The sequence below is a fragment of the Berghia stephanieae genome, chromosome 7 (genome assembly GCF_034508935.2).
Source record: "Berghia stephanieae isolate SIO BIC M18660-M18661 chromosome 7, UCSD_Bste_1.3, whole genome shotgun sequence".
NCBI classification, from domain to species: domain Eukaryota; kingdom Metazoa; phylum Mollusca; class Gastropoda; order Nudibranchia; family Aeolidiidae; genus Berghia; species Berghia stephanieae.
In genome coordinates, this window is record NC_088366.1 from 46,009,304 (window position 1) to 46,022,397 (window position 13,094).

Sequence of the window (13,094 nt, forward strand, 5' to 3'; positions counted from 1 at the left end):
GAAGTGATCATCAATGTCAATTTGTGGTTGTTCTTACACGATTTCAGAAATTACTAATTTCCTTGACAAATTACTAAAAATTGACATAGAAATGACTAAATTTGAAGTTTTCAATTTGGCAGGTCTGGTGTGGCTAGGCTAGTTTCTTCTGTACAACTTATTTACTTATATTTTCTATAACAGTGATATGATGATATATATATTCTAACATTTATCCAATGCATTGACTACCTAGGTTTCAACACTCAGTCAGGCGTGGTCATCTTGGCGGCTACAAACAGAGTGGACATTCTGGACCAGGCCTTACTTAGACCAGGACGCTTCGACAGACAGATATTTGTTCCACTTCCAGACATTAAGGGGAGGTAATTAAATCAACGTTTTAAAATATTTTTTGCAAAGCATAGAGATTTATATATTTTCTTAGTTCTAATATTTCAGTGTTTATTATTAGTACTGCTCCTGCTACTACTTCTACTACCTCCACCACCACTGCTACTACTACTACCATTACTACTACTACTACTACTACTACTATACATTTACAGATTTTTACCACTACCACCACTATAGCTATCACCATCCCATCCCTGCAATAACCAACACTACCACCATCACTATCACGATCACTTCCATTATAACTCCTTTTGTTTTTCCTGTTATCAACATCAGTTTCGACTTTTGTTAAATGAAAATCTAGTTACGTAAAATAGTTTTTCTGTGAAATAGAAAGTTGTATACAATAATTTACTCTTTATACACTGCATTTTAATCTCCTTGGAGATGGTTGTGTCATTGGTGGCTAGAGCTGGACCTTAAATGTCCACACTCTACATTGTTTTTGTGTAAGAAAAAAAAAAGTGATTTTATATAGCGCAATATCCACTAAATGTGCTCAAAGCACTTTACGAGGGGTCCCTGGTCAACAGGAACACTTAACATGTAAGACGTGACATCATAGGCGATATTGCACTTTTTTCTTACAGAGACAATGCTGTTAACGGCCAGGTACTCATTTTACACTTGAATACGGTTAGAGAATGTGAGTAAAGAGCCTTTTCCAAGGACTCAATTATGCGCCGAGTGAGGCTCGAAACCAGGCCCTTCCGATCTGAAAGCGGGTGTCATACCACTAGACCACATAGCAGCACAAGAAAAAGAAATCAAGCTTTACTTAATTAATATAACACAGAGCTGCCTATTTGAAATTTCAAAAATTCATAGTTTCCAGAGGAAAAAAAGAACAAGTAACTTTAAATAGCTTTATAAATAAATAGTTTGCCCTTTGCATGACCCAAATATGCTCCAAAGTCCTGAATATAGGAACTAAAATTTCATTTTTAACAAACCTTTCCTTTTCAATAAGATTTATTGAGTCAAAAGAAGCGGATACAGTTCTTTAGCTGGGGCTAAAATTCATATTTCTACGAATTTTTCGTAGTACTAGGCAGGTCTGACATATCATAACACAAATAAAGATAAAAACCTTTTTTCTCTGCTAGGGCATCGATATTCAAAGTTCATCTCAGCAATTTAAAGACAGACATTGAGATCGACGACCTTGCAAGGAAGATGGCCGCCTTGACCCCAGGATTTTCTGGTATGTATGAAGGGAACGCATATCATCACTTACTCAGTTACATATTCCTTGTCAAGCCAATTCTTGGCAAAGAAGTTGCCTCCTTTCTGGCAACATGTCCATCTCTATCTACGCTTTTCCCTCAGAGTTTATGTCGAGTGATGTCAAAGAGACATTTCTATGGCATTCAACTAAAAAATCTTCAAATATTAAGTTATTGAAAAACTATGGAAAGATTTTGTGTCTCTCAGTATTTCTGGGTTTAAAAGTGTGGCCAAAAAATATAGCGTCTTTACCCACATTCTGTCACCGTACTCGAGTTATGAATATTACGTTAATATACACTACATAAATGATTAATTTTGGCTTATGTATGGTAAGAGTTATAAAACTTTGGACAACATAGGTGATTCCTGTTGACATCAGGACTTTATTTGATGGGTTATCCACATTCCTTCACAGAATGCCTTGGCGACAACATCTTAAGTTGACATGGGGAAAAGCGCTATTTTCTCTTCTAAGTAGTGTTGCCAATTTTTCGTATATTTACGGAATTCAGTATGTTATAAACCACCAGTATATTTTCCAATCACCTGCTAAACAGAAAATAAGGTAATACACAATGTCTTTTTACTGGAGTTCATCACTCAGAAAGGAGTCGGTCAATATATTTGCGTATAAGTTCAGTATTTTTTTGCCTCATGAATTGGCAAAACTGTTTAAGAATTACAAAGAAATATAATCATCATAAAGCTATAAAGTAAGTGATGGATGCATTGGATAGGATGGAAGTCATTCATGCTGTCAAATGAAATTACTAACAAATTTATTTTTTTCCTCTTACCCAGGTGCTGATATAGCTAATGTTGCCAATGAAGCTGCTCTGATTGCAGCCAGAGATCTCAACTCTTCCATTCAACTGAAGCATTTTGAACAGGCCATAGAGAGAGTTGTAGCAGGTTAAAAAAAAAAAAATCCTTTTATTCATCCTCAGGATAGCTCAGTAGACAGAGCTCTCGCTTCACACGCAAAGGGACTGAGATTGATCCTGGATGAAGTAGAGATTTTTTTTCTGACCCTTCTGTCCATCCATCAATGAACCAGCTGATTCTGTTAGATCTGGTGGAAAGTACTCTGCGGTAGACTAGCATCCTGTCCAAAGGGTTGCAAGCAATTGTTATTGTCCATTTCATGCTATAGAAACTGAGATAATCTCTGGCTCCATGGGCTAATGGCTGTGAATGACTGCTCTTTGGTTCATAGTCAGAGGACTACAGTTGACTGGGATTTTTTATTCTCAACGTATTTTGTCTGAGACTCACCTCGGCATTTCTATCTCTAGAAGAGACTGAGTAGTCTCAGGCTTCAGCCGCAGTACAGCACACTGCGTGGCATTTTCCCCTCTGAGCGGTATTTCAGTGCTTGGTCAATTTGACCCCATTGGTGGGGTCAGCCCATGGGTGTAACAGGTAGCGGTCAGTAGGAATCTGTGATGCCGCTGATGGTAATTAATTGTTGCAATATTTCATGGTATTACTCAGTTGCTAACACAAATATGAAAATTGTTCCCTCACCACAAGCAAAGCAAAGGTTTCTTTCATCATATGCCATGGTTGATAATAATGTATCCTCTTAAGGCTGCTCATAAGAGAGGTGTCAATTTAGTGGTTTTTGAGCTATCAATGAAATTAATTTGTTGTAATTTGCATATCAATAATTTAATTCCCAGCGGCAGAAAATGATTGAAACAAGCATCATTATAAAGTAAAAATCATGATCTTGACACATGCCAAGTTTTGTTGTCCGGGCAGTAAAACCTTAAAAGATATGAATTTTTTATTGTAAATTTCTTATTTGGCATGACTTGGTGAGATCCTTATTGTCTCTCCCATAGTATTCCATGCCATTAATTATGTCCAAATATCAGTTTAGGAATAAAATATAAACCATTAGACGAAAATAATACTAATATTATTTTTTAAGCATTTAACTGATTTAAATATTATGAGTTTTTGGCACATTTGAAAGCCAACTTTTTAATGGCTTGATAACTTTTTTCTATACTTAAATCCCTTACGATTCAAGTCAAAATTATATATTTTTTAATGACTGTTAGGCATTATAATTTGAAGATGTATACGGTACTGCTTTTGTGTGGTTGTCTCATGAAATGCCGACTTTATAGTGTCATATAGGTGTCAATGTTTAGGGTATTCTTGCATGTTGAATAAGTAATATAATGTAAGTCCAAGTTCTCCTTTTGTGCACAAGTGTATGTGTTAACTTTTTATAGACTGAAGCGTCCAGATATATATGGCAGTGATTTCCCAAAAATTAAATGATCTTGCTGTGGTATGCCTGTGGTGTTATCTGATTTGACTCTGGTTGTTATTCAATTGTTTTATCTCTAAATTTGACTGACTGGAGTTCAATGGTATATCAGATGACTTTATAAGACAATGACTAAATGTGTTTTTTTGGAGGAAAGGAGATGATTCTATATAACCTGTATGAATAGTGTGTTCGTTTTGAATGTAGTTGGTCAATAAGGAGAAAAACGTTGCTACTTGGAATAAACTATATGCCCTCATAATTTTGAATCCTCTTTTGTCCCCATACTATGTCCGTCTGTTTGAGCAAATCATTTAATTTAACAGTACCAGTGCTTAGTGTTAGTTGTAATTGATGATTGATACTGCAATATTTGTAGCATGTCCAGTAACCTTGTTGGGTAATTGATTTTTTCTTGTAAAGAAGTCATACTTTATAGGCAGATTGATAGTAAATTGAAATATTGACATCATACACAATATTGGTTTTTAGTCTTTACTGGTCACTAAAATATTATCTTTATGAGTTATTTTTCCACATAAAGACATAAATCATATCAGTTTACTGTTATGATCAACACAACTGTTTGAGAGGGACGGAATTGGTAAAAAACAATATACAGAACTTACAAAACCATGAATAAATCAAGAAAATCAACTGCCAATATGATAATATTGCACAGGACCATAGATGCATATATTTACTTTTGATATTTATTAAAATTCTTGAGATACTGCCGCTGAGTTTTGAATAACAAATTTTTTATTTAAGTGCACCATAATTTACAAGCACTTAAAATTAGATCAACAATTTGTGATATCTAAAGAAAACTATTAACCACAAGAATGTCAAATTTTCACTGATGTTTAGAAAGACAACTGATTTTTCAAATCAAAATAATAAAGTGAAAGAGTCTGTTATTGTTTTCCCGCTATACAGACATATTATAAGACCATAAATATCCATAATTGCCCCCATTGGACACGGCACTGCCTAATACCAGTTGAACTCCAATGACCTCATGCAGGTAGCGAGCAGGGAGGGTTATTGGTCCCTTGGGAGTTCCAACTGAAATAGCGCTGATTCCACGCAGTGAGCAATGCAAAATGAACTAATGAGGTTAAGTTTTCTTTCTCAAGGGAATAAAAAAAAGCATGAGATGCTGACAGTGGGGCTCAAACCGGAGTCTTCCACCAGATGGAATTGTGTAATGCCTTGGCCTTGTCCACATTGGCCATCTTTACCCCTAATCAGGGCCGCCGGGTGGTTAGAGTGCTTCGTGGCCAATTTCGACTTCAAAAGTGGCAAAACAGATCCTCACGTGGCCACATACTACTATTACTTTGACCCATTTGATTACTGGTCAGAAGTGTTACCATTACACATTGGTGTATCAGAAAGGTATCAGAAAGTCTGAGGTTCGATCCCCAGTCGAGGTCGACTGATTTTTTTAAGATGGTTTTTTTTCTTGTATTTTTCTTTCTTGCTTTGTCTGGCACCTTTCAAACACACTTGTTCAGTTCTTTATAATTATAACAGTGATTTATTATTTTCCTTATCATCATTAATATTGCTAATAATTCTATTATGGTTATTTTGATCACTAATCATCAAGACTGTTTTGATTTGATCTGTGATAAGGTTTGGAGAAAAAGACCCAAGTGTTACAGCCAGAGGAGAAGAAGACAGTCGCCTATCACGAGGCAGGTCATGCAGTCACTGGTTGGTTCTTGGAACACGCTGACCCTTTACTCAAAGTAAGAATCAATTTTTTTAAAATAAAAAAAAAAAAATAGGGTTTAGGGGTTAAAATTATTTCTGTACAGACAATGTTAAAATTTTGCTACCCAACCCAGAATTACTGGCCAATTAAAAATTTATAAAGCTATTTTTTAAAGTTTGATATACGAGTAACTTGCAGACCTTTCTAGATTAAGGATCAATCTGGAATTTAATAAAGTAATCATGTCTTTATTGTTTTTTTGTTATTGGCTGAAGAAAGGTTTTGAGCCTGAAACATACTGTATTTTGGTATTTTGTTCCTTTTTGAAGCTGTTATATTCATTTTTGTTTTTATTTTTTACAGTCCACAGCTTCTAGCAGCCTAGTATCGCTTTGACTTGTCTAAATTAAGGGTAATTTTATCACCCGTTGACTCAAGTGATTATTTGGAAAAGCTACTAGTACTAGGGTGTGATGATCTGTCATGATTTGACAATGGAATTGGTGAATAGCCATGATGAGTTAGCAGATTGGTTTTTACCTGCATAAATTGCATTCACAGCGTATTCATTTAGCTTAAGTGGCATCATTTCATGTTTGTAAAACATTTCTTCTCGGATTTTAATATTTTTGAGAATTTATGAGTATGGGTGAATATACGATTCTTTCATCTCTTTGTATTTATTAAACGAGTTATTTTTATCGTGCCCAATAACACAATGAACTTGCGAGTATGTGTTTTGCACAATAAATATATAACAAGTATATATATATATATATATGTGTGTGTGGGTGTATATATTTATATATATATAAATGTGACTTTAAAAAGTAAACGATTTTTCAACCCCTATGCTTACAATGTTCATCAAAAGGACCCCTTATTATAAACAAAACCTCCTTAGTAACAAAAGTTTCTATCAAATTAGTATCCACATGTTATACATCATCAATTTTATTCCTGTGCCATGTTATTCCAGGTGTCTATTATACCTAGAGGAAAAGGTTTGGGTTACGCCCAGTACTTGCCTAAAGAACAATATCTCTACACACAAGAACAGGTAAGTTCTAGGCATTGGTTGAGCTTTGGTTGTTTTCTCTCTTTCTCTTATTTTTGTGAAAGAAAAAGATAAAAATTGACAATCTGGAGTCAATTTCAGATTAAATCTGTTTATTATGTTTGGGAAAGCATGTCTCAGCGGTATGGTCTTTGCTTCTTACCCAAAGTGTACAGAGTTTGACTACCTGTCGTGCTGTGTGGCCTTGAGCAGGCCTGTAAATCTTCCATCTATTGTCGGATTTCCGACAGCACGATTTTGCTCTTAACTGCTAATATTTAAAAAAAAAAAATAATAGTAAAAATAAAATTCGTAATGTCAAAGAACAGAACCAATAAAAAAGAAAATAAAAGACTTTTATTTCGTTCCTCGAAAAAAATAGATTTTATTCCGTTTCAACTTCCGACTTTAAAAAAAATAAAAAATTTTCATTTGTCGCATCAAAGACATAACAAAACTTGCCGTCTATCTGTTAGCTATAATATTATCATGCCACCTACACGCTCCGCTTCACGTTGATGTATTTACTGCCTGGCTACTGTGCCACAGCCAGCGAGAGAGAGGTCGCGAAGTTCAAGCGAGTCGTCTTCACACATACACACACACCTAGTCAGTAAATAACGCACGCACAGAAGTGTGTCGAACCGGGCCGGAAGGTTTCTCTCTATTTTGCTACTGACACACATGCATATCTCCGGTTCTTATTTCTCAGTCTCTATATTTCTTTGGTTCCATCCGGATGTAAGACAGAAAAAGAATAATGCGAAATAATTATTTTTCTTCGAAATATATATTCTTCTTCGAAAGCTCCCACATGACTGCACCACCTCCTCTTCTTCTTCTTCTTCTTCTTCTTCTTCTTCTTCTTCTTCTTCTTCTTCTTCTTCTTCTTCTTCTTCTTCTTCTTCTTCTTCTTCTTCTTCTTCTTCTATAAGAATTAATCCAAATAAATGAAAGAATCAACATAAACATTTAACACAAACAGGAGCGAAGATACGCAGCTTCCTGTATCATCAAGCACGAGATACACATCATTCAAAAGGGTAGGTATTGTTCTCTTCCTTTCATTTTACTAACTCAGACCTGGGCCCTCAAATAATTGGGATTTTTTTTTTTTTGGTACCATAAAATGAGGACCTCGTTAAAAAAAAGAAGGGGAAAGTGACATGATTTGACTAGTCAATTGACGTGTCATATCTGTGTTGTGTCCATATTTTTGTCCTGTTGTGTCTATTTTCGCGTGTTCAAAAAGTTCCGACAATTTTTTCACCAATCATTTACAGGCCTGCTTGAGCAAGTCACCTAGTCCTAGCTCACTTTGCGGCGCTGCACTGCGCCTGATGCCTGGGTTATTCCAGTCTTCCCTTGGGATAGATCCTAAAGGAACATTTTCCCTTGGGGAGGAATAAAGGGAATATATTTATTATAATTATTATTTTTAAATATTTTTTAAAATTCTGGAATATCTCTTAAGAAATTGGACAGTAGATCTACTTCAAAACAAAACAACACACCTCTCCTCCCTCTTTTAAGGGGAGGGAGGGGAGGTTAATGTAGATTTACAATCCAATTTCATATGGTTTTAAAGATATTCCAGATTTCTTTTTTTTCTGAACATCAATAACAGATGCAAAGAATAACAATTGAATACTACCCCATGTTTAGGATGTCGGCCTTTCTCTAAGCAATCAACACCAAATTCAAAGCAACTATTTTTTTTTATCAAGCTGAATTAAAACTTCTATCTTGCAGGTCTATATATGTTTTTTATTTATCCTAGTTTTTGACATTTTAAAACTCACTTAATTTTATTGTTCTCTCCATTTCCACAGCTCTTAGACAGAATGTGTATGATGTTAGGTGGTCGGGTGTCCGAGCAAATCTTTTTCGAGAAAATCACAACTGGAGCCCAAGATGATTTGAGGAAAGTAACGCAGACAGCTTATTCTCAGGTGAGTAAGGGTTCATGATAAAAGCTTTGGTCAAAATTATTTTCTAAAAAATCAAATAAAGTTAAAATTTTAGCTTTTCTATAGCACAAAATCCACTAACTTTGGTCAAAGCGCTTTACAAGGGGTACCAAGTCAGCAGTAACATTTGATATGTAGGACAGAGACAACACTCTTACTGGCTATGTACTTCTTTCATACCAGAGTATGGCTAGGGAATTGGAGTAAAGAGCCATTTCTAAGATATCAACTTTGTATTGCCACAGAGTAGGACTACATAAAAAATTTGAGCCGACGTCTTCTCTTAAGTCTCTGATGGTGTAAAATATCGCATAATATATATTATATATTACAGTATTACAGTATATATATTACAGGAGATACTGGACTAGAACTGACAGGGATTTCATGTCTAGCATTTCAAACCTATTAAATCTCAATCTTCACAGCTTTCTTTTTGTTATTTGTTTTTTTTTAACCAGCATATCAAGATTTTGGAAGTAATGAGTAATAAGATAAAGATTCTCTATTAGTTAAAGCACTGTATCCCTGGTCTGACCCATTTTAATACTGAAATTACTTTTGTCTTATTAAAAAAAAAAAAATGTAATTCTTGCCACCGTTTTTTTTTGTTTTGTTTTGTTTTTACCCCCTTTCTTGAAGTCTGAAAATTTTTAAAAAAAAAAAAAGGGTTTTGCTTCTTTTTAAAATTGTTTTTGGTCTGATGTTTGTTCCGATAGCACTGACAAAAGCTTGAGTTTTGTTGTTTCAGAAAAGTGAGTGGAGCAGGCACTTATGTTGGTAACAACAAGATATGAAGTGAATAGAAAAGTGCCAGAAGACAATAGAGAATAAAAATTTTTCGCGGCGGTGGTGGGGTTTGAACCTGCGACCTTATTGGTACGACAACTCCGCCTGGCAGGTGAGAGCGTGGCTCTACCGTGTGAGCTATCCACGAACACAAAATATTCGTTTCAAACTCAAAGTCATTACTAGATCCCTCTCTCACCCACTTCTTGAGACCGCCGATTCGTTCGTACACCACCATCGCGAATAATTTTGACCAGCAGTTAAGCCTAATAGCCAATATTCTCAACACAAACATATAACATAGAAACGACTGAGACATTGAGTATGCTCCGGTGTATGGGGTGAATTTTTAATTCAGAAAAGTGAGTGGAGCAGGCACTTATGTTGGTAACAACAAGATATGAAGTGAATAGAAAAGTGCCAGAAGACAATAGAGAATAAAAATTTTTCGCGGCGGTGGTGGGGTTTGAACCTGCGACCTTATTGGTACGACAACTCCGCCTGGCAGGTGAGAGCGTGGCTCTACCGTGTGAGCTATCCACGAACACAAAATATTCGTTTCAAACTCAAAGTCATTACTAGATCCCTCTCTCACCCACTTCTTGAGACCGCCGATTCGTTCGTACACCACCATCGCGAATAATTTTGACCAGCAGTTAAGCCTAATAGCCAATATTCTCAACACAAACATATACATAGAAATGACTGAGACATTGAGTATGCTCCGGTGTATGGGGTGAATTTTTAATTCAGAAAAGTGAGTGGAGCAGGCACTTATGTTGGTAACAACAAGATATGAAGTGAATAGAAAAGTGCCAGAAGACAATAGAGAATAAAAATTTTTCGCGGCGGTTTCTCAGTCGTTTCTATGTTATATGTTTGTGTTGAGAATATTGGCTATTAGGCTTAACTGCTGGTCAAAATTATTCGCGATGGTGGTGTACGAACGAATCGGCGGTCTCAAGAAGTGGGTGAGAGAGGGATCTAGTAATAACTTTGAGTTTGAAACGAATATTTTGTGTTCGTGGATAGCTCACACGGTAGAGCCACGCTCTCACCTGCCAGGCGGAGTTGTCGTACCAATAAGGTCGCAGGTTCAAACCCCACCACCGCCGCGAAAAATTTTTATTCTCTATTGTCTTCTGGCACTTTTCTATTCACTTCATATCTTGTTGTTACCAACATAAGTGCCTGCTCCACTCACTTTTCTGAATTAAAAATTCACCCCATACACCGGAGCATACTCAATGTCTCAGTCGTTTCTATGTTATATGTTTGTGTTGAGAATATTGGCTATTAGGCTTAACTGCTGGTCAAAATTATTCGCGATGGTGGTGTACGAACGAATCGGCGGTCTCAAGAAGTGGGTGAGAGAGGGATCTAGTAATGACTTTGAGTTTGAAACGAATATTTTGTGTTCGTGGATAGCTCACACGGTAGAGCCACGCTCTCACCTGCCAGGCGGAGTTGTCGTACCAATAAGGTCGCAGGTTCAAACCCCACCACCGCCGCGAAAAATTTTTATTCTCTATTGTCTTCTGGCACTTTTCTAGTTTTGTTGTTTGTTTGTTACCAGGTGGTGATGTTTGGAATGAATGAGAAAGTGGGCCAGTTGTCATTTGACATGAATCAACAAGACATGACCTTCACCAAGCCTTACAGCGAGGCCACAGCCCAACTCATTGACGAGGAAGTCAGGAAGATTGTCAACGATGCCTATGAAAGAACGCTGGCATTGCTGACCAAATACAAGGCTGAAGTGGAAAAGGTGATATTATTTATCTTGTTTTCTGGTCTTGTGGTTGGGCGTCATGATGGATACAGTCGATCTATGGGCTTCCTTTTGACTTTCACCTATGTACGTCATGTCATACCTTCAACCCTTCCGCTTTTGGCGGAATCATTCCTATGGGTGGGGATCTTGACCTCTAATAGTGGGCAGGGAGGTACATGCTGTGTCTTCTATCCCCCCATACCCGTTTTCCAATTGTTTCCTGTTGTCTTGGAATGAGATATTACTTAGTTTTGTCCTGTCCTGATCCTTGCCGGAGTTCCTTGGCTGGGAGGGAAACAGTCGAATGTATAGTAATAGTTTTGGGAGATTATTTTTTTTTCCTTGTAAATCATCTCTCTGTTATGCATTGAATGATGTTTAGTTTACATATTATATGATATGATTGGTAAACATTTGAGTGTATTCCTCTTAGTTGGGACCTGTGCTTGTGTCTCTATGAGACTTTTAGGTGATCTCAAACTAAGTACTTTGACGGTGTGCTCTTGGAATCTACATCTGTTCCCTATTTGAACCAATTCCCCTTTTGTCTTACTTTTTCTTTTAATTATAATTCTAGAACTTTTTCTATCCCATTTTCTTCCTTTTTCACTGGCGCTGATCACAGCGTACACAACGACAACAGTTTAGTTGAGACGGTATCCCGTTCCTGACACCTGCTGACCCGGTCACGGTGAGCGGTCAATCACCGAGAGGAATTTACCTAACGGGGATTGCCGTTTCACTCAATTTAACAATGTTTTGTTTTATTGTCTGTTAGACACCCATATTGAATGAGTTGAAATATCACTACTTGGTATAAAAGTTTATATTTTCTACTTTTACTGTGTGTTTTTTATTTTTTCATAGTATTACTAGATTTCTCAATATAAGTTATCAATGGACGGTAACAAATTACACAAAAAATATAGCGGGTGCAACATTTCAAAAATTAGAGAAAAAAAAAACCTTGCTATGGATTTGTCTGAATTTTATGTATTTTAAAGACAAGATGTAAATACTTCTCCTCACAAAAAACGTATTTTTCCTCAACAAAAATATATCCGCTACGAGCATTCAAACTCGTCAGTGTAGTTTGGGGCTGGTCTTTAACTGCATTGCGTTGATGACTAATCGCATTTTATTCATATCATTGATAATGCCGGATGCTCTTTTTTTCCAATTTTGCTGTTGTTTGATGACAGGTCTCTGTGCCTTGTTCTCCAAGAAGTCTAAGTCTAAACTTATATTGAGTGATGTGTGGTATGCAGTGGTACTCAAGGAGGTGTTGTTTTGGGATTATTTTGTTTGGAAAATATTTTCTGTATGTATCCGTGTAATGTTTTATTGCACTTTGAATATATTGGATTGTGTCTGCTTTGATTGATTTTATGTGTGAAATAAAGTTGTGCACATGACTATAGGCCTTGTTTATATTGTCGAAAATTAATCCAATACTGCATGCGTCATCAATGATGAGTGGGTCGTGGGTGCAGTTCTTTGTTTGTTGGATAATTGTAAGTGTAGACTTTTTCTTGTAAGTATTTGTGGCAGTGGTTGCCAATGAATGATCTGCTGTGGTAAGCCTGTTGTGTAATGCGGTATTCTGTCCAATTCAGAGGCAATAGGACCATCCTTGAGGGTAGGTGGCTCGTGCATGAGATTTGAAAGTCTCTCCTGCGTTTTGGAGTTTGTTGTTATATTCTACTCTGCCGATATCAAACATGCAAGTGCAACCCGTTTCAAGGTTGATTTATTTATTATTAGCGTCTTGGCAATGAGAAAATACAAAGAAGCTAATGAGTCGTGTGTTCAATGTGCTTTATAATGTGTACTTTTTACACATAAATTATGAGTGTGCTCCTTGCTTGTCC

The 13,094-nt window shown here is 36.4% G+C and overlaps 1 protein-coding gene across 2 annotated transcripts in view; it reads left to right on the top strand.

The window, feature by feature from the left end:
* LOC144977360 (mitochondrial inner membrane m-AAA protease component AFG3L2-like) overlaps nucleotides 1–13,094 on the top strand; it is a 37,403-nt gene that overhangs the window by 15,837 nt on the left and 8,472 nt on the right. For both annotated transcript variants that reach the window (XM_078922476.1, XM_078922474.1), the window contains exons 12-18: nucleotides 236–365; nucleotides 1,503–1,600; nucleotides 2,428–2,538; nucleotides 5,552–5,667; nucleotides 6,613–6,693; nucleotides 8,523–8,642; nucleotides 11,026–11,217. In XM_078922476.1, the coding sequence (XP_078778602.1) occupies nucleotides 236–365; nucleotides 1,503–1,600; nucleotides 2,428–2,538; nucleotides 5,552–5,667; nucleotides 6,613–6,693; nucleotides 8,523–8,642; nucleotides 11,026–11,217 (848 nt within the window). The remainder of the gene's footprint in view (nucleotides 1–235; nucleotides 366–1,502; nucleotides 1,601–2,427; nucleotides 2,539–5,551; nucleotides 5,668–6,612; nucleotides 6,694–8,522; nucleotides 8,643–11,025; nucleotides 11,218–13,094) is intronic.